The sequence below is a fragment of the Dama dama genome, chromosome 27 (assembly GCF_033118175.1).
Source record: "Dama dama isolate Ldn47 chromosome 27, ASM3311817v1, whole genome shotgun sequence".
Lineage (NCBI taxonomy): Eukaryota > Metazoa > Chordata > Mammalia > Artiodactyla > Cervidae > Dama > Dama dama.
The window spans coordinates 56,075,501-56,103,269 of NC_083707.1; the positions used below are offsets into that span (position 1 = coordinate 56,075,501).

At 39.8% G+C, this 27,769-nt stretch overlaps 1 protein-coding gene across 1 annotated transcript in view; it reads left to right on the forward strand.

Annotated features, from left to right (window-relative positions):
- The window catches only part of WDR7 (WD repeat domain 7), a 336,383-nt gene that overhangs the window by 208,790 nt on the left and 99,824 nt on the right, over nucleotides 1-27,769 (forward strand). Inside the window, exon 21 of the mRNA XM_061131100.1 lies at nucleotides 25,690-25,876. Coding sequence (XP_060987083.1) covers nucleotides 25,690-25,876 — 187 coding nt within the window. The remainder of the gene's footprint in view (nucleotides 1-25,689; nucleotides 25,877-27,769) is intronic.

Here is a 27,769-nt window from a genome sequence, read left to right on the forward strand (position 1 = left end):
TATGTTAAAATTAGAACCCTCTGTAATTAACAATGCCTTTTAAAAAATAAAGCAGAAAGAGGAAAGAGGTGTTTATGACACAGTTAACTGACAGAGACTTTTAAACACAGACACGCGCACACACACGCATAACTGAGTAAGAAAAAGACAGTGGGTAAAAACTGAGAAAGTCCTTCACAAAAGGAACTGAGAATGGCTAGGAAAGCTCTGAAAAGATGATAAACTTTATTCTAAGGGAAATGCAAATTAAAAACCAAATGAACTATCATTTCTCATCTACCAAAGTGGAAGATTGAAGTGTGACATTATCAAATTTTGGTGATTATTAGAAGCAACTTAGCAGCAGCAGCAGCAGCAACTAGGACTCTATACTCTACGCTATGGAATATAAATTGGTTTAAGCACTTTGGAAAGCAACTCTGTATACTATCCTGTGAGTGTACTTTATCTTTGCATTGTCTAGAAAAACTTAACTGTGTGAAGTAAATATTTTTTTTTCCATTCTATGATTGCCTTTTGATTACCTTAACAATTTGTTTCAAAGAACAGAATTTTCTGTATTCAGTGAAGTACAAGTTATGGATTATTTTGTCTTATACTTCATGCTTTTTATATTGTAAGAAATATTTACCTACACCAAAGTCTCAAAGATTTCCCGCCCCCCCCCCCACCCCATGTTTTATTCTGAGAGTTTTAGCTTTTGCATGTAGCTTTGTGCTCTAGTTTGAATTAATTTTTGAGTATGATATGAGGGAGGGTTAATTTTTAAAAATGCATATACAGAAATTTAATTCTAGCAACATTTGTTGAAAACATTTTTTTCTTTTATGCCCCCAGTCAGTTACCTTTTTTAAAATTTATTTTTTAATTGGAGGATAATTGCTTTACAATGTTGTATTGGTTTCTGCCATACAACAACATAAATCAGCCGTAAGGATGCATATGTCCCCTCCCTCTTGACAGTTTCCTTTTTTGAAAATGAAATCAGTTGGGTCTGTTTCTAGACCCTTTCCTCTCTTTCATTAATCTATTCATTTATGTCTGTTGACTGATACTATACTGTCTTGATGACTTCAGCTTTCAAGCAAGTTTTGAGATTAGGTAGGAGTCTTCCAACTTAGTTTTTCTGTTATAAAATTATTTTGGTTATTCTGATTCTTTTGTGGTTTGATAAAATTTTAGAATCTCCTTGCCATTTTTTAAAAAAAGCCTGTTAGAGTTTTGATTGGAATTCCTCTGAATCTGTAGTTGAATTTGGGGGAAATTGACATCTTAACAATTAGTGAACCTTCTGATCTGTGAATGTGACGTAAAGAAGAAATGAGGGAAATATGAAATCTCCATCAGGCACAGTCAACAGTGCTAACTGCCGCTGACAAAATGCACTGGTGGATGCTAAGATCAGTATATTAACATGGCCTTAAAGGATCTTCTCCCGAGAAATTTATCAATTACAATGGGAAATTGGCTTTCTCCACTGTAATTGGTTACGATGACCAAGAGATCAAGGTGAGCCTTGTCAGTAATAAGACATAGCGACTGCACTCTCTCCGTGATACGATACACAGAGGAGGACACACCATCACACTGGCGGTATTTCAGCCAAAGATGTGTAACCATAGTCTATTGTTGGAAAACATCAGACTGAGAGACATTCTATGAACTGACCGATGAATATTCATCAGATGTGTCGTGAGAAGCAAGGTTAAGTATATCAGATTGCCCACCGCAGACTGGAGGAGACTGGAGAGGCAAGGGGGCTTCCCAGAGGGCACGGTGGCGAAGAATCCACCTGCCGGTGCAGGAGATGCAGAGGTGCAGGTTCCTCCCGGTGCTGGAGACATCCCCTGATGGAGGGGAACCGATTCCAGTGTTCTAGCCTGGAGCATCCCACGGACAGAGGAGCCTGGCGGGCTGCAGTCCACGGGGTCAGAGAGCTGGACACGACTGAGCACACACACACACACACACACACACACACACACAGACACAACTAAATACAGAGCGACACTCTGGAGCGGATATTGGGAGAAGGAAAGAACAGTGGAAAATTCAAATAAAGTCTGTCGTTTAGGCAGTGATAGTTCACCAGTATTAACTTCCTAGCTTTGGTAATCATAAGGTGGTTATATAAGTTCTTAACATCAGAGAAAGCTGGGTGAAGAGTATCTGTGAATTCCCTTTCTACTTATGCAACTTTTCTGTAAGCCTTAATTATTTCAAAATAAAAAGTTTTTAAAAAGGCAGTTCCCCATAGGTGGTAGTATAAAGATAGACTTGTATTTTTATAGTAATGTAAGCAATACTATATTTTAAAGTAGCTGAGAATGTTCAGAATTTAAAATTGCAGTTTTATGTTTTTATGGTTTCCATCCCTAATATCCTGCCCTCCCGGGTTTCCAAGTGTATTATATCATCTGTGGATAGAAAGTCTAGCACCGTTGTATTCATAGATTTAAAAATAAAAGCATAGTAATTAGTGATTCTTAGCATATATCATTGTATTAGTAGGTAGGTTTTGGAAGACAAAGCAAATTTTTTCAATTCAGTTTTATTCCATGTCCATTAAATACCAATGCTTCTTACTTTCAAGTCAGCATTTAACTAGATGTATCCTTCCCTGGGGTATTACATGAAATTAAGTTGAAAGAAAATAGCAAAGTAAATATTTACATACTCTGAATTTTATTTATTGCTAGTCATAGGAAAAAAGGAAAAAATCTTTTTTAAGCTCTGGTATTAGAGATGCAATAATGTGTTTCTAAGGCATTGCCTGACATTTCTGAAACTTTTAAATAATTAAGGCATCTTTTATTTTTACATCTACAGTTTTTCCTCTGCTCATGGCTAAACAATTTATTGTTGTGTTCCTTGAACCTACATTAAGGGAAGCTGCCCATGGAAATTAGGTCCCAGTACAGCATGCCTCTCATTTATTAACTTCCTTTTTCTGTTTTACTGTTAAAAATGTCATGCTGAATTGTGCAAGTTAGACACTTGAACCATATCCAATGGGTTATAAATACATGCTATGCTCTCTGTGTTAACACTTTCTGATCATCATATAACATTTAAAAATAAATGAGTGTTTCTTTTACATTGGAAAGGTGTTGACATGTTGATAAGTGCATATTTTGAAAAATAATTATAAGAATTCAATATATGCTCTAGGTTTTGAATTGTGTATGTGCCTAAGTGATGTTTATCTGACTTATGCCCCCAAATCTCTAGATTTTCTCCTTTAAGCAAATAGGGTTAACATCAGGATTAATAAATGATCTCAGAATTGAACTCACTGAGCATATATATATATAAAGTAAACGTTGTTTAGTTTTGTGAATGGCATTTTGATTTAGTCATTTTAGCATATATTTACTGTGATTAAAAAGTCTCATCTTGTCATCCATAGATTAAACTGGGCTGGACATTGGAGAGCTCCCATAGTGTCTGAAATGTGCCACTTCCAATTATGTGAAGGAAGGAGGACGTAGAATCTTCTGGAAGGCTGTAAGAACGGCGTAGTATCTCCATCAGCAGTGATTAACTATTAAGAGAGGCAGAAGAAACTCTTAGGGTCCAGAAGCACGTACAAAATGTGCTCTTCTAGGGTGGGGTGAAATGGGTAATACAGGAATTAAAGACCAGGAGCCCGTCGGAAACACCCCGCCTGTGGGTGGCGAACAGCCTTCCCAGAGGGCGTGGGCGCAAGCGGCCCGCGGCCCGGCCCTGAGGTCCCTGGAGGGCCGTGTGTCCTCTGAAGCGGCCGCCGCTGGAGGCCGCAGGCCGGCCGGCCGTCCTCGGGAGCCGCCCGCCGTCCCCTGGGGGCTGCGCGGGGCCGCTCGGGAGGGCGGGCCGTCCTCTCCCCCGGCTCGGAAGACGTCTGCTGACAGAGCTTAGCGTCCTGCCCCCTGGCAAAGGGGACGTCTACAGAGCCTAAGGCCGGGGTTACAAAGTGGGGCTTGTGTAGGGGGTGACAACCGTGAATTTGGAGCTGGGATATTTGGGGCTACACACACACACACAGACAGACACACACAGAGACACACACACACAGATACACACAGAGACACATACAGATACACACAGACACACACAGACACACACAGACACATACAGACACACACACATACACAGATACACACACACACATACAGAGACACACACACAGAGGCACAGATACACACAGACACACACAGATACACACAGACACACATACACAGACACACACAGAGACACAGACACACACACACACAGACACACACACAGACACAGACACACACAGACACACACAGACACACACACACAGAGACACATACAGATACACACAGACACACACACAGATACACACACAGATACACACAGACACACACAGAGACACAGACATACACACACACACACAGACACACACACACAGATACACAGACACACACAGATAGACACACACAGATACACACAGACACACACACATAGACACATACATATACACACAGACACACACACACACAGATACACAGAGACACAGACAGACACACAGACACACACACACAGACACATACAGACACACACACAGACACACACACATACACAGATACACACAGAGACACACACAGATACACAGAGACACAGACAGACACACAGACACACATACACAGATACACAGATACACACAGACACACACAGATACACACACACAGAGACACATACAGATACACACAGACACACACACAGAGACACACACACACACACAGATACACACACAGACACAGATACACACACACAGACACACACAGACACACACACAGAGACACATACAGATACACACAGACACACACACAGAGACACACACACAGATACACACAGACACACACAGAGACACACACACAGATACACACAGACACACACAGAGACACATACAGATACACACAGACACACACAGACACACACACAGATACACACAGACAGACACACAGACACACACAGATACACACAGACACACACACACAGATACACAGACACACACACACAGATACACAGATACAGACACACAGATACACACAGACACAGACACACACAGATACACACAGATACAGACACAGAGACACATACAGATACACACAGACACACACACACAGATACAGACACACAGACACACACACAGATACACACAAACAGACACACACACACAGACACACACAGATACACACACAGACACACACAGATACACACAGACACACACAGATACACACAGACACACACACACAGAGACATACAGATACACACACACACACACACAGATACACACAGACACACACACAGACACACACACACAGACACACACAGACACACACACAGACACACACACACAGACACACACACACACACACACACACTCTTCCTGGACGGCACTAGTGATAAAGAACCCATCTCCCAGTGTAGGAGATGTGGGTTCAATCCCTGGGTCAGGAAGATTCCCTGGAGGAGGGCATGGCAACTCACTCTAGTATGCTTGCTTGGAGAATCCCATGGACCGAGGAGCCTGGCGGGCTACAGTCCATGGGGTCACAGAGAGTTGGACACAACTGAAGCAACTTAGTGTGTGGTGAGTGTTTATATATATATAAACAACACACGAATTGAATTGATAACTGGCCCAGAAGGATTAATTTATTGTTATAATACTATGATGTAATATAAGTCAGAACTTTCAAATAACTACAGTTTCATTCTTTGCTTTGTGCTTTATAATGAGCTAAGTATGTTTTCCATGGACTTCCCTGGTGGCTCAGCTGGTAAGGAATCCACCTGCAATGTGGGAGACCTGGGTTCGATCCCTGGGTTGGGAAGATCCCCTGGAGAAGGGAAAGGCTACCCACTCCAGTGTTCTGGCCTGGAGAATTCCACGGACTATATAGTCCATGGGGTCGCAAAGAGTTGGACATGACTGAGTGACTTTCACGTTTTCCATGACTATTTTTAGTTGACTTACAGTAGTAGTATTTTGGGGGGCTTCCACAGGGAGATCCTCTGAAGTAGGAAATGGCAACCCACTCTAGCATTCTTGCCTGGAAAATTCCACGTACAGTCCCCAGGGTATCTCAGAGTAGACACCACTGAGCAGCTAAGCACAAGCAGAAGTATAAGTTTTCAGAGACTGACACAGAAATTGTTCCCCACTGTATTTCTTCTTTCTGAGAAGCCCCCTGTCATAGCTGTGAAGATCTCTAGGCAACATAGTCACGTAGCCACTGACAAGGGTAAGCTTAAAACTCCACTAGACCAGGCCTCGCAAAACTGAGCTCCACCTTTGTATGATCAGCGCAGCTAACCCCAGTTTGCATTTCTGGATAAATAAATGATGCAACTATGACCCCCCAATTTGCATTTCAATGGCCTAGTAATGTCCCTTCACTCACCCACTACTCCCAGGGATGTTAGTGATAAGGAATAATTAATGATTTGTTAGCAAGATCAGATCTTTGATGATAATGTACAACAGATGTACAAATTCTGTATTTAACTTTTATTTGCCTTTTAATTGCTATGGATTTCTGGGCCTGCTACTGGCTACTTTATCAGAGTGAAGAAACGGTTCCTATCACCTCTTATCCTCGGTCCCAGTGAACATTACAATGTATTTTCTCCAAAATAGAAAAGGCAGTCCAGTTCCATTATGTGTTGTAAAATTGTCACAGCGCCATCCATTTTAGCTGCAGTTGTCATTTCACTGGGACAGCGTTCTTGGGATTTAAGAAAGAATAAAAATGGCAAGCAGAGAATTTACTGGTGTTTTCGTGTCAGATGGTTTCAAGGAGGAATGTTCCTGGAAAGTAGAGGACTCTTCAGACTTCTAAGCACTTGAAAAGAATTTTGAGCTGAGAGAAGGTAATGTGTAATGCTAAGCCCGAGCTCATTTAAAATTCTTCTTTGACTGCCCATCACATCGCAGAGCCGTCTGCTCCGAAGGTCTCCTCTGTCGGCTCTGTGGCCTCCGGAGCTTCATCAGGCTGTTGGCTGGAGTGGAACAGGCCGCTCTGCTTCTGGGAAGTGAAGAGAATCTGGGCAGTAGCGCAAGTCCTAAAATATTGATGGGCCACTGCTAAAGGACAGCAGTATTATATGATGACACGTGGTATGTTGTTCATGCTCTTTTCATTCCCCAGAAAGCATTATGCTGAAACTGGAGGCTGTCAGTCAAGTTAGTTTTGGTAACCGCAAAGCAGAGTTTGCCTTTGTGGACATTTATATGACACATGTATATATAATTATATAATTTTTTTTCAATGAATATAAAAGATTGAAAAGTTGCTGTTCATCACATCTAGGGCCTCGCTTAAATCTTGTGTCAGTAGTCACCCAGGTGCACAAAGATGGAAGCCTGTGTGACTCTTCTCTTTAAAGGCATATAAGGGACAGTGATAGTAGTGACTAGGAAATATAAATTGTTATCTTGTATCTCGTGAGTTGCCATTCTTGAAAGTCAGAGATGATTAAATATTGACCATTTCGTATGGTTCAACCTGACATCAAAGTCTTAGGTCTGCTGTGATGTAGAAGAGCATCAGGTCAGTAAAGCAAATTGATATGATCTTGGGTGGCCTCGGCCTGCAAGGGCTTGGAGCAGGCCTTGGGTTCCCAGCCAGAGACTGGCCTGGGTCGTGGCGGGGAAAGCGTCAGATCCTAGCCACTAGACCAGTGGCCAGTGACAAGGGCCCTGGCCTTTCAGCTTTGCAGAAAGGAATTTCCACAAAGATAGGAAGGTAGTGAAGGAAGTCAAATATTTATTAAGAGAGAAAAAAAGTATAGCACATGTGGATAGACACACGGGCAAACCCAGGGGGAGAGAGGAGGAGATGCTGAGACATGACCTTTGTGGCAGCTTGAGTTACTTTTATGGGGTGTTTCTTCTGACAGTCGTTTTGGTCTGCCGGGTTCACAGGCCATGTTTGGGATATCTCAGGATCCTCCCACATGTGCACACGCATCTCTTAGCCAAGATGGATCCTACTGAAGAGGTGTCTGGAGCGCCTAGCATTAGTTAGCACCACTCTCCACTGACCTTCAAGGAGGCTTTCTGTGGTTGTGTGGTTGGGGAGATCTCCGGACTTCAGGAGCAAGAAACACATGGTCTGGACAGGGCCCAGCCTCCTCTCTTAATTGTCCTGCTCGTCTCATCTTGGAGTTTTGATCCTCAGGGAAGGAATCTCCAATCACTCTACCCTAGGAGGACCCATCTACCTCCTGCCTCAGTGTAAGCCAGAACCCAGATTAACAACCACTTGTTATTGGAAGCTGATGAGATACAGAGACAAAATGATGTCTGGGAAAGGAATGAGTGATTTATGACTCAGTCTGCACAACAGCAGCAGAAGTGAGGTATCATCCTCATCACTGTACTAGTGGAAAATGTTACGGTCACCAGATTCTTCACTCTCTGAGCAACATGTTTTAGGCCTGCTGCTGCTGCTAAGTTGCTTCAGTCGTATCCGACTCTGTGAGACCCCAAAGACGGCAGCCCACCAGGCTCCTCTGTCCCTGGGATTCTCTAGGCAAGAATACTGGAGTGGGTTGCCATTTCCTTCTCCAGTTTTAGGGCTAGAGTTATGTAAATCTTTGCGGATAAGTCTTTGCTTCCATGGTTAGCTTCCTGACATGCCTAATACAGCAGATTTTTGTTTCTAAATTCTTTACTGCCTTTCTGACTTATAAATATTTACGTGATGCCCCTTGGTGACATCATACATTAGTACCTAGGGTGATGCCTTTGTTTCATACTTAAGGGCAGCCTTGCCCAAAAAGATATTAGAAAATACCTCAGCCATCCACCACTACTCAACATTCAGAAAACTAAGATCATGGCATCTGGTCCCATCACTTCATGGCAAATAGATGGGGAAACAATGGAAACAGTGGCAGACTTTATTTTGGGGGTCTCCAAAATCAATGCAGATGGTGACTGCAGCCATGAAATTAAAAGACACTTGCTCCTTGGAAGAAAAGTTATGACCAACCTAGACAGCATATTAAAAAGCAGAGACATTACTTTGCCAACAAAGGTCCATCTAGTCAAGGCTATGGTTTTTCCAGTGGTCATGTATGGATGTGAGAGTTGGACTATAAAGAAAGTTGAGCACCGAAGAATTGATGCTTTTGAACTGTAGTGTTGGAGAAGACTCTTGAGAGTCCCTTGGACTGCAAGGAGATCCAACCAGTCCATCCTAAAGGAAATCAGTCCTGAATATTCATTGGAAGGACTGATGTTGAAACTGAAACTCCAATACTTTGGCCACCTGATGCGAAGAACTTACTCATTTGAAAAAACCCTGATGCTGGGAAAGATTAAAGGCAGGAGGAGAAGGGGACAAAAGAGGATGAGATGGTTGGATGGCATCATCAACTCAACGGACAAGAGTTTGAGTAAACTCCGAGAGTTGGTGATGGACAGGGAGGCCTGGTGTGCTGCAATTCATGGGGTCGCAAAGAGTCGGACATGACTGAGCGACTGAACTGAACTGAACTGATCCACCTCTGCAGTTGTACATTTTCTGTTGATCTACTTTTATATCTTGATACTTTCTAAAAATGAGAGTCACTGAGGCCTTTTGGCTCTATGAATGAAATGGTAATTATTTTGATAATATTTTTAATAATCTTCATTCTTGTGGTAAGATGTTTCTGTTCTTTTGAAAGTTGAGCTGGATAGCGAGTGTCCATTAGTAGAACAGTAGTCAGCTGACATGTTTGTTTTTCCATTATTAAGGAAAGTTGCGTTTTGGGTTGTTCAGTGAACCTCAAGAGAATTTCTCCAGACAGTGGTTAGACCCCAGTGCTATCTCAGTGGTGAGAAGCAGTCACATTTTCCAACTGTCTAGATGGGACTTGATTGAAACATTTTGACTGGGACCTAGTCAGCTTCAATTTTACTATAGTTCACAATATATGTAAATTACATTGAGCCTCCCAGAGCACTCCTTAGTAATGATTCAGAGCTTTCCATTTAAAGAGCCATATGTAATGTTTATAAGTTAATGGATTGATACATTTATAGAACTCTTTTATCTTGAATATGGAAATGCAATGACTAGTTTTTAATGCAGTGGTATTTTTCAAAACTTCAGCTATTAATGAAACTATCCATTAGAAGTATTTTGCACTTAATTGCTTACAAGCTTGGTGAGAATTGGTCTCCTTTTCTGGGCAATATTGTGTTTTTTGTGGCATTTTGATTCCTAGATACTCAGATGCTTTTGCATGGGGCATTATCATATTCTTACAAAATATGCCATGTGGAAATTAGAGATTGACAATTACTCTCATCTCCTACTTGTGGAAACCAAGATAAGTTCATTCCTGGCAGAAAGGAATACTGTAGTATGCAGAGACTTTTGTTCTCAATTACGGTGATTACGTTGACTGTGTGAATGTTCATGTTCAAATGCGTTATCTTACTGAGGAAATTTCACTTTCAGATATTCTTTTCTTTAGCTTCTTCTCTCATAGTGCCAGAATCTTGTTATGGTTGTCTCTGGGTGAACTAAAAATGTTTAAAATTTTTCAGTTGTTTCATAGAACAGTGGGAAAATTGGGAGGGACAGAGCAGGTTGAAGTAGATATTAGGGTAAAGCTACAGAAGATTGACATGAAGCTGTTTATAAGTAGAATAAGAAAGCATGTAGATAGCCTCACAGATACTGAAGGATACGTGTGGCTGGGAGAGTATGTAAAGGCAGAGCTGTGATGACAGAAAGACTGAAAGTTAAATTAAGCCTAAAATCTATGAGATATCTCATCTATAACAATTGAGAAACTTCTACATTGTATTAATTCCCTTTCTGATTATAGTTCATTTTTAGGAGGTATTGTTAAAGATTTTTGTTTCCTTCCTTTCCTTTCTTTGTTTACTTTTATTCTAATAGATTTAGATATACCAGTGTTAGTACTCTATAAACTTACAGTTCAACACATGCAATCTGTTTTATATCTAGTGAGATTTTATTGATATCTATTATGTAATCATATAAGTGCTAAAAGAAAACTAATCTGATATAGAAATACATCTGTATATAGTGACTCAAAATCCAAAAGCAATTTGTATATTTATATAAGGTACTGTAAGCAAGGTTAAAGGACAATAAAAGTAACAGCACAAAATTGAAAGAGAAATGTGACAATTTATTTTGATCCAAGAGTTCACAGTTATGTGGGGGGAAATCATACAAAACCTAGTGTCACTGCAGAATGATGCTAGAGAATTGACTTCTTATTTTGAAACTTGTAAACAAATGGAAATAATTATTTGTTTTATCTAAGTTTGAAATTTTCTGTAGGGAAAAAGATACCTGATAGTGGAACTGGTTGTCCCGCGGAGTAGTGAATGCCAAGCCACTGGACGCTGTTCTGAGTCTGTAGTCTACAGTGTGGCCCAAATGTGTGTTTTCATTAAGCTCTTCAGTTGATTCTAAATTGTTGTTCAGTTGCTAAGGTGCATCCAATCTTTGCAACCCATGGACTGCAAGATGCCAGGCTTCCCTGTCCTTCACCTATCTCCCAGAGTTTGCTTAAACTCATGTCTATTGAGTTGATGATACCATCTAACCATATCATCCTCTTTCACCCCCTTCTCCTTCTGCCCTGAATCTTTTCCAGCATCAGGGTCTTTTCCAGTAAGTCAGCTCTTCGCATCAGGTGGCCATAATATTGGAGCTTCAGCTTCAGCACCAGCCCTTCCAATGAGTATTCAGGATTGATTTCCTTTAGGATTGACTGGTTTGATCTCCTTGCTGTCTAAGGGACTCTCAAGAATCTTCTCCAGTACCATAATTCAAAGGCATCAATTCTTCCATGCTCAGCCTTCTTTATGGTTCAACTCTCACATCCATACATGACTGCTGGAAAAACCATAACTTTGACTATATGGACCTTTGTTGGCAAAGTAATGTCTCTGCTTTTTAATACACTGTCTAGATTTGTCATAGCTCTTCTTCCAAGGAGCAAGCATGAATTTTTGGAGCACATCCTATTCATCAAGTGTCTTGATTCTAAATATCAACCAGGACTAGAAACCTCCAGGCCAGATCATCTCTAAAGTTTCTTCTAATTCTGAGCTTTCTTAGTCTGTGTTTCTTTGAATGGTATAAACAGGATGTAATCGTTTCTCGGCCTTTTGGCTAAGATCAAGTGTAAACAGGATGTACTCCAGAAATTCAGGGATAAAATAGTTGGAGTGACCATCAAAACCTTGGTAAGTATAGTGAAACTTACCCAAGACTTCAAAATATAGTTAAAATATGGACAATGGAGTGTGAACCAAGTCCGTTCATTCATTCCAAAAATATTTTTAATGCTCCTCAGTTCCAGACAGTGTGCCAAGAACTGGGATATGGTTGTGGTCAGAAAGTTATGATGATGATAGTTTTGAACTTCATTTATTATGGGAGCTTTGTGTTACCATAGAGAGAATGCTGATTTTTGAGACTGGAGCTTTGACTTCTGGCCCTGCCATCACACTTGTTCTCTAATTTAGAGTAAGCCACATAACCATTCTGAGTCTCTGTTTTCTGATCTATCATCATGAGAAGGTTAGACCCTTATGGCGGAAAGTGAAGAGGAACTATAGAACTTCTTGATGAAGGTGAAAGAGAAGAGGGGAAAAGCTGGCTTAAAACTCAACATTCAAAAAACTAAGATCATGGCATCTGATCCCATCACTTCATGACAAATAGATGGTGAAACAATAGAAACAGTGACAGATTTTATTTTCTTGGGCTCTAAAATCACTGCAGACATGGCTGCAGCCATGAAATTAAAAGACACTTGCTCCTTGGAAGAAAAGCTATGACAAACCTAGACAGTGTATTAAGAAGCAAAGACATCACTTTGCTTACAAAGGTCCATATAGTCAAAGTTATGGCTTTTCCAGTATGGATGTGAGAGTAAGACAGTAAAGAAGGCTGAGTGCCAAAGAATTGATGCTTCCAAACTGTGATGCTGGAGAAGACTCTTGAGAGTCCCTTGGACAGCAAGGAGCTCAAGCTAGTCAATCCTAAAGGAAATCAACCCTGAATATTCATTGGAAGGACTGGTGCTGAAGCTGGAACTCCAATACTTTGGCCACCTGATGTGAAGAACTGACTCACTGGAAAAGACCCTGATGCTGGGAACGACTGAGGGCAGGAGGAGAAGAGGACGACAGAGGATGAGATGGTTGGATGGCATCACTGACTCAATGGACATGAGTTTGAGCAAAGACCGGGAGATGGTGAAGAATAGGGAAGCGTGGTGTGCTGCAGTCCACAGGGTCTCAAAGAGTCGGATACGACTGAGCGACTAAGTAAGCTCTTGACTATTACAAAATATGAAGCATGGAGATCTTTTTCTCTATATGTGGGTGGTGTGGATATGGGATCAATTTTTTTTCTTACCCTTTCAGTAGCCATAAATTTTGCTTGTCATTCGAGTTGGGTTGGGGGTATCTTCCCTTTTTCCTGCCTCTGTAATATGGTTCTGTAAACATACATTTAAGATGGCATAATTAGATTCCCTTTATAACATGAAATAGGTCTGATCCTAAGCTCATTTACTGTCTTAGAACAGGATTGATCTTGCTTTCACATTTAATTCACCCTCTACAGATTTTGAGAGGAAGAAAAATAGCAACGCTAGCTCTGCATAACTAGGCCGGAGTTAATAGGGGAAGGTTGGAAATCCAGCGTTGTCATATTTGTTTGCCTTTCTCTGTCTACTTTTTAAGTGTTAATATATGCAGATCATTCAGATAAACAGTTCTGTCCTGCTTGAGGCTCTTGCCAGTTTGGCTTTACTTATCATACATGTTCAAATGATTCTGCTCTTACTCAATTGTCATGAACCCCATTTACGGTATCTGGGATTACCAGGAGAAAAACAACAGGATATATTTCATTTGCAATATTAAACATAAAATCCCTTTGCAGATGTCATCTTATGTGTGGAGTATGACATAGCCTTTTCCTTTTAATTAAATATTATGCACAATATAATGGATAGGAGAGAAGATTTCAAGTCAAGGAAACCGTATTGTGACATTACTAACAGTATGATCTAGAATAAGTTATTTGAGGTTTGTGAGAAGCAGTTTTCCTCATCTTTGAAATTAAAACTAGCGTCATATTCCTCCCTGGGTTCTTTTCAGAATGAAATACCATACACATAAACCACCCAGCACAGTACCCGCCACCTACCAGGCAGTCAGCAAATAGAATTTCCTCTTCTTCCTTCTTTTTTTTCCCCTTTTTCTTCATTTATGTATTTTACTGATTTTTCTTACTGTTTTGTAGAAAGCTCTTTTAAAAATATGTCTTTTTCCCCACTGTGTCCCCCTTGGCCTGACAAAGCAATAAATTTCTCCTTCACCCCCCCCAAAATAATTCTAGAAATATAATATATTTTTAGAAGGACTGGAATCTAAGTATTAATGGTTTTCCTCCTTTAAAAAAGTCTTTTTTTTTGAAGTCTTAGTTCAATATACAAATAAATATCTGCGATTGAAGGAAATAATTAGGGAACGATGTCTGTGTCATTGTATAGACAGATTGTGTGTGGGAAATGGAGGGAGAGGAATACAGCAGAGGCTGCTCTGTGGCAGGCAGTACTCCCGTCAGGCAGGTCCTGGTGGTCCAGCGGCTGAGACTGCTCCCAGTGCAAGGGGCCCAGGTTCGATCCCTGGTCAGGGAACTAAGTCACATGCCACAACTAAGAGATTCTGCATGCCATACCGAAGACTGAAGAGTCTACATGTCAGATAAATAAATAAAAATACTCTATCAACTCCGGAAACAGGTCTTTCTCCACCTCGTTTTGTCTTGTCAGGTGAGGAAACTGGCACCCAGCCTGTGTTAGGTAACGCCAGACTGTTACCAGGTGTAGTTTGGGGAGTGGAGTCTAGGCTCCCTTCATGGCTGTCCACAAGTGCCCACACATTCTCCCGTCACCGCAGAGAGGAGGGCGGCTTTGCCTCCTAAGTGGAAGGAAGCAGGGTCACGGTGTGGAGGAGGAGACCAGACCGGGGACTTTTCCACGCTAGACTCATGCTGCTCTGCTCGCCCTCCATTTTGAAGCCCACTTCTCGAGAAGGAGATGGCAGCCCACTCCAGCTTCTTGCCTGCAGAGTCCTATGGACACGGCAGCCTGGTGGGCTACAGTCCAGGGGGTCGCAGAGTCAGACACGACTGAGCGACTTCACTGTCTTCTTTCCTTCTTCCTGCCATAGTAAGACATGGTTTAGCCATATGTCATATTTTTCAAGTAGGTTGGGATAGACAGATTGAGCACAATTGTTCTATGGTATACTGCCTGGATAAGAAATGATCATATAATCATACCAAATTAAATCCATATAGGTCTGTAAAGTTTTAAAAATGTTTTGACAGTCTTATTTATTTTTCTTTATTGCTCCCAGACAATTCAGAAGTATTTGGACATTTCTATATGTGCTGTGCATAATATCAGAAATAAATATTGCAGTATATTTCTTCCAGGTTCTACTTGGCTTCCAGTGATAGTAGAATAGCAGAAAAAAATGTATTTCTTATTGTGGTTTACAGTATTACTTCTTTCATCTTTTATTGAAGACAAAGACTGGTTTATAGTGCTTTTCAATCTATAGTTTATTATAAAAAAGAATTAACTAATGAAAATATAGCATATATAGCTGTTTTGCAAATTCATTAAGAAAGAAACTACATTTGAGGGAAAATTTAAAAAAAAAATTAAAACCATGCTGTAGCCAGTGAGATGTGAGGCAGCTAATTGCTTCCTGTCCCTTTTGAAATTACTCAGCCTGAAAAAGATAGTACATATTGATTTACTGTATAGCAAATGTCCCATGTCTGTGCTCCGCTCACACCCAGATGCACACACACACTGCATATTCACACACAGCAGGAGCATCACGAAACTGGGTACCCACCCATTTCTTTCATCAAACTTACGTAATAAAATCAGGATGGAACATTTTCTTCCTTTGCCGAGGGAGATAGCATAAAATCATGAAAACCCACAAATGAGTGGCAGTGTAATATCTTGAATGCATGATATGTTTGTTTGCTTTAAATCTTTAAAGAAAAGCAAGTTTTCCGTGGGAAAAAAATATTTCCTGATGATGTAGTAGTATCAGCTGATCCATTTGCATATTAATATATCTATATGCATTTGTAGTGTTAGAAGCGATGTCAAAACTTAGGCTTGGTTGATCATTTTTTTTGAAGTTAATATGAAGATTATGCAAATTCAAACTGTGCTTGTCAATATGGTCTTTTGCTTTATTTCAGGAATGATCCACTCATCTAGAGAATGGGGGTTTTATTCATATATGTTGTAACTCCTGTTTGTGATTTTTTTATAAACGTTAGATTATTTTTTTCAGCGTAGACTTTGAAAGTGCTAGTGTTGATTGTCCTAAAGCCAGATCATTAAAATGAGTGAGAAGTTTAAAAAAAAAAATAGATCTCATAGAGGAAACTGCTTTGAAGGATACTCTGTAATTACTCGTGTAAACATGCATTTCTTGAGTATGATAGCATGTGTGTTTCTTTTTTGCTTTAAATGAACATAAATTATTATCTGTGATTTTTAGGTGTGATCCTGGTTGCTTCTATAGCTCAGATAGTTCAGGAATTCAGTGTGTTACAGTATATTGCACTTTATCTTGAAAGGATCAGAGCATCCTTATTTGTAGAAGAGATGGGATTTTGTGATTGGAATGACTTTTCCTTTATTAGATTGTGTGTTAATATATTTCTGTGTGTCCTTTATGTCAGAAAAATGTGTATCACTCCCCCACACCACCACATTTTTTTTTGGGAAATATATTTGTCCTCCTTGTTTGACATTAACATCTATTCCCAAAGAGCTCTGTTTCAGATTTTCATGGAGCTTCGTTGACGGCTCTTCTGTAAACACACCAGCTCCCCTTTCATCCCAGGATTCTGAATACAGGCTTGGCTGCTCCTGCAAGGCTGCTGTTGACTGGCGAGTTCCCATTAACACAGCCACGACTCCTGGGTTAGATAATGGACTCAAAGGTTAAGAGCAGAGGATCTCAACAGCTCCAATCAGCAGGGCTTTTCCAGGGCTAATTACCTCTTTGCTGCGCTGACTCTAATGTGACATGTTTATTGCCTTAACTAACAACTCATTAGCTTAGTTGATGTTTTTGTCAATATTAATTCGTTCATTTAAGCCAAGTCAAAGCTTAAACAAAGATGTCCAGACTGAGAAACGGGCAGCAGAGCGACTTTTGTTTGCTCATCTTGTTTTTTTTGCCTCCCTTACTCAACCTCAATAAAATAAATGTGTAGAAAGGAAACATTTAGAGTGTTTATATTGAGAATGCTGGTATTCCTTTGCCTGCATGTAGAACAATTCTGACTTTATTTCTCCTGTAGTTATTCTCCATTCCATGTCACAGCTTACTTAATATTTAGTATCTACTAAGGGCCATTATGTTTCCCCAGTGGCTCTGCGGTAAAGAATTTGCCTGCAGTGCTGGAGATGCAGAAGACATGGGTTCGATCCCTGGGTCAGGAAGATCCCCTGGAGGAGGGCATGGCAACCCACTCCAATATTCTTGCCTAGAGAATCCCATGGACTTAGGAGCCTGGCGGGCTATAGTCCATTAGGTTGCACAGAGTCGGACAAGACTGAAGCAGCTGAGCAACTCTCTTTAATCTTTGACTATGTATCTCTAAAGGGTTAATGTTCAGGAGCTCCTTGTTCCAGTTGAATGTTTTACTGTGGTTATTAGAAAAGAGATCAAGTAATATTTCATATTATTTTACTCTCCACCAGACTACCTATAAAGTTACTTTGAGATTTATCTTATAATGATCACAAACTTCCTTAATTAGCCTGTGTGAATTATTTAAAAAGTGGAAGCAGTGATGAAGTTATAGCAAGTGTTTTTTTCCATACTTTTGGTTATCATCAATAGTATTTATTAAAGAATGTCATTGTTTTGATTTTATGTGTTTGTAAATAACAGTGAAATTCTAGAAGTCCGAGAGTGGTACACATGGATAAAGTAACTGGGCGTGAGCCCTTGACTGAGTAGGGGGTCAGTTACTTTGGAGAGACACACCAGCATCTTCTGAATCCTGTAATACATTGGCCCAGCCCCTCTCACATGATGTTAATGGGGTACAGATGACCAGAAATGGTTAAGATCAAACGCTAGTGGAACTTCAGTGTTAGGAGAGTTTCGCCTTTGAAAAAAGGCCAGTCTCTGCTTAGAAGGCCAGAGACTCACACTGGTTGGTTGGTTCCTGGAGGTGATCAGGCCTAGAGAAGGCTGATGGAAGCTAGGCATAGAACATGGTAAGAAATACATGTTGTATAAACCAGAGAAACTCCTGTTTCCTCCATCTTTCTGTATCTAGAGAGCATTCCAAGGACACCAAATTGTTATCAGTAGTCATGAGAACTCACTGTCCCAGAAGATAAAAATACTTTAATTTGTGCAATTGCCTGTCACCTCTTGCAGAGTGCTTCCCTCTCTCACTTTATAGGCTCTTGGTCTGCCTTATTTTTCTTTACAGGACTTAGTACTACTCAACATTCCTATGTGTTCACTTGGTTGTTTTGTCCCAGCTAGAATATAAGTTTCATGAATGTTTCATAAGCTTCAACTTGGTTGCCCTGTGCTTTAGAACCATGCCTGGTCCCCAGCAGGCCTAGGAAATAATGGGTCAGCGAAAGGATCCCCCAGCTATTAGGTGCCAGAGCTAGAACCTGAACCCCTGTTCTCTTTCTTTACCCTCCTCCCCTGCCCACAACCATTCATGACATTCAACAGCCACACACCTTTGGGGAAAAGGACATAGAAGTATTTAGATCACTTCTTTGACATCATAAACATCTACTTCTACTATTTTACTTCTTTATTGCTGATCCGCAAATTGTCAGTCAAGCACGTTTTACCTTCCTTAAGGAGGAAAAGAGCCTTATGCAGTAAGTAATATCCTTTTGTGTAAGGTACACTCTTATTTTGGTCTTCTACCCAAACTACATGAAATACCAAAAGCAAAATGAGATTAAATTTCACTGTATAACACAACTTAATTAGGAACTCAAACAGAAAAACAAAATGTCCTTTCAATCAAGCAGCATTGGATTTTGTACTCTTCCGATTGTGGAACAAGAAACAGCTACTTTCTTTGAATCAAAACTGTTTTGACTAAGCTGATATCACATTAATAAGTTTTAAAATAACTTCCTAATTTAACAAAAAAATTTTATGCCTTTTAGTAAAGGAAATGATGACTTGGTTTCTATGCATTATAGGATGTAAAAAGTTCAAAAGTAGTTTTTTATGGCTATTAATACAAAGCCTCTCATTATAGAAGTGTTTATTATTCTATGTCCATGAATAATGCACACTGTACTGGGATTATTTTTAATCAAATCATGTACCTGTATAAAGCCAAGGAATAGAATTCTAGATGGCACTCTGCCATCCTGGTTCTTTGATGGACATTAGCAAGTGGGAAAAGGCTTCATTCAGTTGGTTATACTTTGAAATAAGTGGCCAATCATTATTAATTCATTTTGCACTCATTGTAATGGCACAAATCATCATAAATTCATCTGGTTTAAAGTGCATATAATATGTTCTCCCACAGGAAGTTCTTGTAATTGAGCTATTAATTAGTACATTTTTTAAATACGACCTTTTTTTCTTTCCCCTTCTGTACTCTTCAGAGCTGAAGAGGTTAGTGGCCATTTCTTTATTAATTATTTTCTTTTAAGTATGATGAACCAGTCTTTCTAAACTAGGCCTATTAACTAGCCGGGTGCTCAGTTACTCAGTTGTGTCCGACTATTTGTGACCCCAAGGACAATAGCCCACCAGGCTCCTCTGTCCATGGAATTCTTCAGGCAAGAATGCTGGAGTGGGTTGCCATTTCCTTCTCCAGTTAACTAGCCAAAGAGAGACCCAAACCCAAGAAAATGGTTCCATATATTGCCTACCAGCAGGACAATAGCAATAATTGTCAGTGATCTCTAAGGGCTCTTAGAAAATTCTCCGAAATGCTTTGGTTTTATAATAATTCCAGTAAGAAGATCTCATTCTCTCTTGGTAAGCATAGTTTGACTGTGGCTTCTATTTTAATTGCTAATTCTTAGAATGTCTCCCTGTAGCCCCTGGTTTCCTATAAACATTTTCTGCCATAATATCCAGGTTCCCTTGACCCCAGCAGGCAGGCACTTGGTAGTTGAGGTCTCCCCTCCACCCCGTTCTTCTGCGTGGTCCTTCCCCGTTTCCTGCTTCAGCCTCTTCAGTTACCAGTGCCTTCTTCATTGGGTAGTACCAGTTGCTAGAGGGCTTATGACAGCTGGCTGCAGAACTGTGAGACCTTCATGCTTCAAGAGGAGCATGTAGGGGAAAACGTAGTCCAAAAAAAAGAAAACTTTCAAATGCAAAACTGGGAAAAATATCATTGATTTTTAAACTTTTTAAATGATCTTTTCTTATTTAGTGCCATTTCAGCACAAATAGAAACTGGGTTCAAAAATTATTACACACTTCATGTTTGTGTCATGAACATGTCGTGTTAGTAGAATCTGTGGTTATATGAAAATAAAGATTTGAGTTAGCATTAAAAATGTTTTGTTAATGTGTTTAACTGTGTGCCTGTGTGTTTTAAGTGAATAAAATAAGTCATTTTTTTTCATTATGTTTTGAACAGTGTGCTAACGTTGTTCTTTGTGCTACAGAGAGCTCAGGGTACAATCAAGTTCAATTTCTATACTTGTGTTAGAAACGCGAAAGGGGAAAAAGTGGAATAGAATCAATAATATAAAAGTGTTATTTATTATCAAATGATGCTGAAAATGATACCTGATGCTTATAGAAATATATAGCTATAGTTCTTTATAATTAATAGGGTTGTCTTATAATAGTTATTTATTAAATGTAGAGTACATTAATAAAGTGAGCCTACATTTTGTGATAAGGATAGAAGAATAATCCATAAAGCAAATTCATTATTTCTTCCTAAGTAACAGCCTCAGTGTGTGTGTGTGTGTGTGTGTGTGTGTGTGTATTATGACTTGTATTGTTAATCTTTTGAAAGAGCTGGTCATCATAACCAGCCAGATAGGGTAAAAATGTTTTAAGTTGGCATTTTTCCTTGGTCAGTTCATGACAGGACAGCAATCATCTTGCCAGAGTAACAAGTTAACCATAGTATATGGCTATACCCATAGCTTACATAGGCTTTATTTTGCTATCTCTGTGTCAATCCTTTTCTCATTTTTAGCGTGTTGCTGTTACAGCAAAGTGTAAATATTTTCTTGCAGCATTGTGCCTCTGTAGCACTTTAAAAAAAAAAAGGTAAGATTAAAGTAGGAACACTTTTTAAAAGAACAGCTTGAGATAAAGCAGCACTAAAATATGAGCTATTGTTATTACTCTTGACTGCATGACAACAGAATTACTTTCTCAACAGCTGGAGGGTCTAAGTTAATTGTGATTTATCCAATGCTGGATTTTAGTGCTTTCTGCTTTTTAAGGGGCTCTGTCTTGATTTGATTTCTTGCCAGTGTTCTGAGCCAGTCTGCATTTTGTAGTTCATTTGCACATTTGGCTAGACATACAGAGTGGTGATGGAGTGGGGCGGAGGGTGCTGCGTGTTTAATTCCCACCATAAAGCTGCCATAGTGTCTGTACTCTGTACCCGTCTTACTGGTAAGAAAGACTAGTCATCTGATAACCCTGCCATGAATATGGTCACAGGTTGACTTGAATAATGCTGAATTCCATCCTGTAACAAGTTGAGTTAGGAACCTCTTGGCAGTCTCTGTGAAAAGTCAGTGGCCAGTAATGGGACTTCTCAGCTGTGACTCTTAGAATGGGGAAGGACCATGCAGTTCCTTGGGACAGTACAAACAGCAGTTATAACAACCAGCAGTTTTTTCAAAACTTGCTGAGATCATCCTTTCGGGCATGTTCAGTTGTGTCTGACTCTTTGCAACCCCATGGACTGTAGCCCGCCAGGCTCCTCTGTCCATGGAATGTCCCAGGCAAGAATACTGGAGTGGGTTGCCGTTTCCTACTCCAGGGGATCTTCCCAACCCAGGGATCGAAGCTGCATCTCTTGCTTCTACTGCACTGGCAGGCAGATTCTTTTACCACTGAGCCATCTGGAAAGCCCTCTGATATCATGGGCCAGTAAAACTTCCAAAAATAAAATTTGGGAGTATTTAGCAGAACTTTGTTTTATTTTGCTGAGTGCAAACATTAAAAAATACCACTATCTATATCATTTTATATAAAAAAAATTATTCACCAAAAAAGCAGTAAGTACATAACCTTAGAATAATCACTCTTTTAAACTGAATAAATTTAGCTTTATGAAAAAAACACTCATTACATTATTTATAAAACTTGGACATAGACCAGCACAGGTTTGTAGCAGATTCTTGGAAATTTGTGTTCTGTGCATAATTTTACTGTCCATGCTGGGTGCACACTGTATAAAGTAATTTTCAGTATTTGCCAAAGCAAGAATTATGTATTAAGTACTTACTGAATTTATAAATCATAGTGATAAAACTCATGTGAAGGAAAAAAAAAGCTTTTTAATGAAAATTTCATATAACCCAGGGAATTTACTAATTTAGCAGATGTGAAAAAGTAATAAAATTAACTTTGGACTAATTTTGGAATTAATTAACTTTGGAATAAATACCAAAGATGCCATATTGTTGTTTGTTAAAATTCTCCAAGCCAGGCTTCAGCAATACGTGAACCGTAAACTTCCAGATGTTCAAGCTGGTTCTAGAAAAGGCAGAGGAACCAGAGATCAAATTGCCGACACCCTCTTCCTGCTGGGAGGGCGGGTGCAGTACTGGATATGTCATCAACCATTTAGTGGACGTGATACAGCTAAGACGGTCGAGACAGTGAGGACTTGGTATAGCTGTATTTAGCCGTTGAACCAGTAATAGCAACCTTTTCATTGTGTGAGAAAAGATAAAACATCATTTGTTTCATCTTCTGTTTTGGTAGTGTGTCATGAATAACACATGGTTGTAAAGACGTAAGTTGTGTTCAGAGATGTATACTGGTCCCATCGCCCGTGGCCTGGGCCACAGGGGCTGCAGCGAACCCCCTGCCGTCCAGTTACCTCATCTACAACATGGGGACAGATCATTGTTTTCTAAGATCTTTTCGACGGGAAAATGCTGTGATTCTAATTCATCCAATTGGCTGGGGATAAGTAGATCAGAATTTAAGAGGCGGTAGGTCTTGCCCCTTCCTAAAAATCTAACCTCTCCTTCACTCAGAACTTTCCGGTGTTTCCCCATTGTCAGCAGAATAAGCAGACTCTTGGCATGGCACGTGATGCCCTTTGTGACCAGGCTCTCAGAGCGCGTCCTGCCTCATGTCTCTCTGTTATGTTTCATCCCCTTCCTCCTCTTCTCCCTCTTGCCCATCAGCCCAACCCTTTCCCTTTCCTCTGACAAATTTCCCAGCCCTGCTGAACTGTGTGTAACCACTTGGTCTGGCCACGTTCCCACTCATCTCCTGGTCTTTAGACATGCTCTTCTTTCTGCCTACAATATTTTTTATTCCATACTCCTCTCCCGTGAGTGACTAAGTCCTACTTAGCCTTTAGGTTTGGATATTCAGCTCACCTTTCCCTTCTTGTATCCCTAAGATCAGATTAAGTGCTCCTGTTAAATTCTGTCTTGATACCTTGAGCTTATAAATATTTTAACACTCTTCGTGATATATTCAGATTGCCTGTTTGCTCACCTGTATCCTGAGCTAGAATGAATTTCCTTGAAAAAAACTGAGTCTTGTTCTCTTTTGTCTCCCCAGCACTTAACATACTGTAGCAATACTCTGTAAATAGTTCTTACAGGAATCTTGAGATGGAAGGGTTGGGACCAAATTGTGAAAAGTCTTGAATGAATATCAAGCCAATGTGTTAAACTTCTTAAAGCTGCCACTGGGAAAGCCTTTTACAAAAGACTCAGTCATAGTGGCAGATGGTGGCATCCTTCTCCACCTTGCTCTCTCAGAGAGGTAATGTTCCTGGACTATAGAACAGCGGGGCGCTTATGTAAAATAAGTTAATGTATGCTTTTGGACAAAATTAGATTCCATCTTGTACACATTAAAATACAACCTTTATTGGGTACACCCAATTTTAGAAATTGGGTGAGAGAGATTTTAGAAAAGTTCTGAGTGATAAACTTAAAATTCATAAAGTTCTGTCACAAGTTTTTTTTTTTTTTTTCTGTCAATAGAGAAAGTACTATCATTGTCTTAATTTTAGCTTTTTTATCACCTTGGTCCATATTGCGTAGCACCTAAGTCATATGGAGTCATAAGTTAAATAAACTCTAAATTACAGAATACAAGTTGAAAAGGAATAAATGTACCTTTCCCCCATTACTATTATCATATAAACCATTTTTTAAAAAATCTGGTTGTTTAGTACCAACAGAAAGAATATATGATACAGAAATTTGAATCCTGAGATATCTTCAGAACATAAGTGTCAGTATTGCTGGTAACTTCCAAGTCATAAGCATGTTATTAATCAACAAGGCTAGAAATCAGGCGGTTTACCTTAGAAATCCTCTTTATCTTCTCATCTTTACATGTTTTGTTGGGAATAACTTGTTAGAGACAGATGTGGAATTTTAACATCTATATGTCTTTATAACTCCAAAACAGATCATTGAAAAAACAAAAACAAAAACAGACACTCACTAGTAGATTTAAAATGTGTGTGTTAAATAGGTCATTTTCCTCTCTGCTTCCCTTGATGCCTCCCCAAATGGTAGAAGCTGCCCCGCCAGAGCTGTTGGGGACTTGGCTGTGTGTCGTTGTTAGTCGCTAAGTTGTGTCTGACTCTTTGCGACCCCATGGACTGTAGCCCGCTAGTCTCCTCTGTCCATGGGATTTCCCGGGCAAGAACACTGGAGTAGGTTGCCATTTCCTTCTCCAGGGGATCTTCCCGACCCAGGCATCAATATTGTGTCTCCTGCATTGCAGGTGGATTCTTTACCATGAGGCCAACAGGGAGGCCATCCTTCTATTTACCGCCATTTCAATTCATTCTCATTTAACAATTGGCTATAACCTAAAAGTGAGCAAATGCTTTTATTTATTGAGTGCAGTAAATTAAATTTCATATGCTATGTTCTTAATTTTGGAAACAGACAAGTTCAACCTATTATTCAGAATGAGCCCTGGTTGCCCTTCATGGAACACATGCCAGTGTAACCCTTGGCAGTACACTCTGTATGTTTTTAATTCATTTAACACTCTGGTCCTTTGCAGTAGCTATTATGATCCCCATTTCACAGATAAGGAAACTGAGGTTCACTGAGTATCTTCCTAAGTCTAACCCCCTAGTAAGTTATCAAACTGGTTAATACTCTGTTGAATCTGAAAACTCTGTCCCTTTAACCAGTATGCTATACAGTGATGTGATTTAAAGATGGTTTTGATACTCCCTTTAAAGTACATGGTTAAGCGAACTGTAAACTTGAGATCTTTTATAGTCTTACTATTCGATACCCCTTTTCAATTAAAAAAAGTAAATCCAAAGTGGTTTACATTTTGAAAATATAGTTCAAAGAAAACATCACAAGGAAAATTCATTTATCGGTCTGTCTTTTCTTTTGTCATTTTAGGTAAGGCCCTGACATTTCTTCTGCTGCAGCCGCCAAGCCCTAAGCTTCCTCCACACAGTACCATCCGCAGAACAGCCATTGACCTGATTGGACGTGGCTTCACCGTCTGGGAGCCCTACATGGATGTGTCTGCCGTCCTCATGGGGCTTCTCGAACTTTGTGCTGATGCTGAGAAACAACTTGCCAAGTAGGTGTTCCATCCCAGTGCATTTGGCTTCTGTTGGTTTTGTTTCGTTTTAGCAGAGGTCATTGATTATAATTTTTTAAATAATTTTTAAATTTATAAATATAATCTTTGGGGGGCATTTTTAATGGACAAAAAAAATAGACCAGTATCTCAAGATATGAAATTTTGGAAGTAGACAATGAAAGGGAGATACGTCTCTGTAATTTTAATACAATTGAGCTTTAGCTGTAAGCCAGTGAAGGATTTATCTGTGACATAGTTTTAACTTTATTTTTATTGCACTTTGAGATATTATCAGCTAATAATAGCATAAACATGTCATATATAAGGAAAATAATACATATGGTTGCTCAAAATGTTGTACTGATACAATACATGGCCCAGTTGTTGGGGAAATTACTCCTTTGCCCTCATGTTAATTTTTAGACCTACTTTATTGAGGCTTTATCTGCACACAGTAGACAATCAGCCCTCAGGGGGTTGCAGTGGTCCAGGGAAGCGGGAAGAGAGCAGTAGGCAAGGAGGAGGAGCCGAGACAGTTCCTAAAATGAAACTGAGGCCGGCATTAAAAGTTAGTGTTGAGAACCCATCCTCTGGCTTCCTGGAGGGTCTTTTTTGTTTCGCTTTGATGGTGTAGATCACATAGAATATGAAATTGACCACTGAGTCCCTCTTGAAGGATACAGTTCAGTGACACTGACTGCATTGCAGTTATGCTGTCACGAGCACTCCCTGGTTCCCAGGCGTGGTCACCTGATGGAAGCTCCACGTCCATTGAGAAGTCACTTCCCGTTCTCTCCTCCCAGTGGCCCCTGACGGTCTCCCGTCTCTGTGAGGTTGCCTGTCGTGGCCGTTTCACATAGATGGAGTTATATAGTATGTGGCCTCTTGTGTCTGACTTCTCTCGCTTAGCATAATGATCCCAAGGGTCGCTCATGTTTCAGCCTCTTTTCAGTCCTTTGTTTCTTTGTATGGTTGAGCAATATTCCATTCTGTTGATATACCACATTTTATTTCTCTGTCCATTGGTGGTTGTTTGGGTTGTTTCTACTCTATTCCACTGTTGTGAATAGAGCTGCTATGAAAATGCAAATTCATGTAGATGTATTTGTTTGAACAGCTACTTTGATTTCTCTCAAGTAGATGACCTGATAGTGGAATTGCTGGGTCACATGGTAATTCTGTGTGTAACCTATTAAGGTGAATCACCAAGCAGTTCTCCACAGTAGCTACACAGGTTTATACGTGTGCTAGCAGTGTGCAGGAGTCCGTTTTCTCCACATCCTTGCCATCACCTGTCTTCTGCTTTTGTTGTTGCTTTTCAAGTATAGTCATCCTAGTGAGAGTGACTAGTGGTAGGAATTCTTGAATTCCCATCTGTCTCATGATGCCTTTCTCAGTGTACAGGCAGATCTTGTTTTATTGTGCATAGCTTTAATGTGTTTTGCAAATACTGGGTTTTTGTGTTTTTTTTTTTTTTTTTTTCTTTTTACAACTCAGATGTTCATGCTGACCCTGCATCATGGAAATCTTTTGGCACCATTTTTCCAACAGCATTTGATCATTCATGACTCTGTGTCTTGTTTTGGTAATTCTAGTGATATTTCAGGCTTTTTTATTATTATATTTGTTATGGTTATCTGAAGTCAGTAATCTTTGATGTTATTTTTATAACTTTTGTGACCTTTTTAGCAATAATGTATTTTTAAATTAAGGTATATACATTTTAAGAAATACTTGATAATATTGTGTCCTTATAGCCTATAGTGTAGTATAAACATACTTTTTATATGCTTGCTGAGAAGCTAAAAATTTCACGTGATTTGCTTTATTGTGATACTTGCTTTACTGTGATGCTCTGGAATTGAACTTATAGTATCTTCCAGGTCTGCT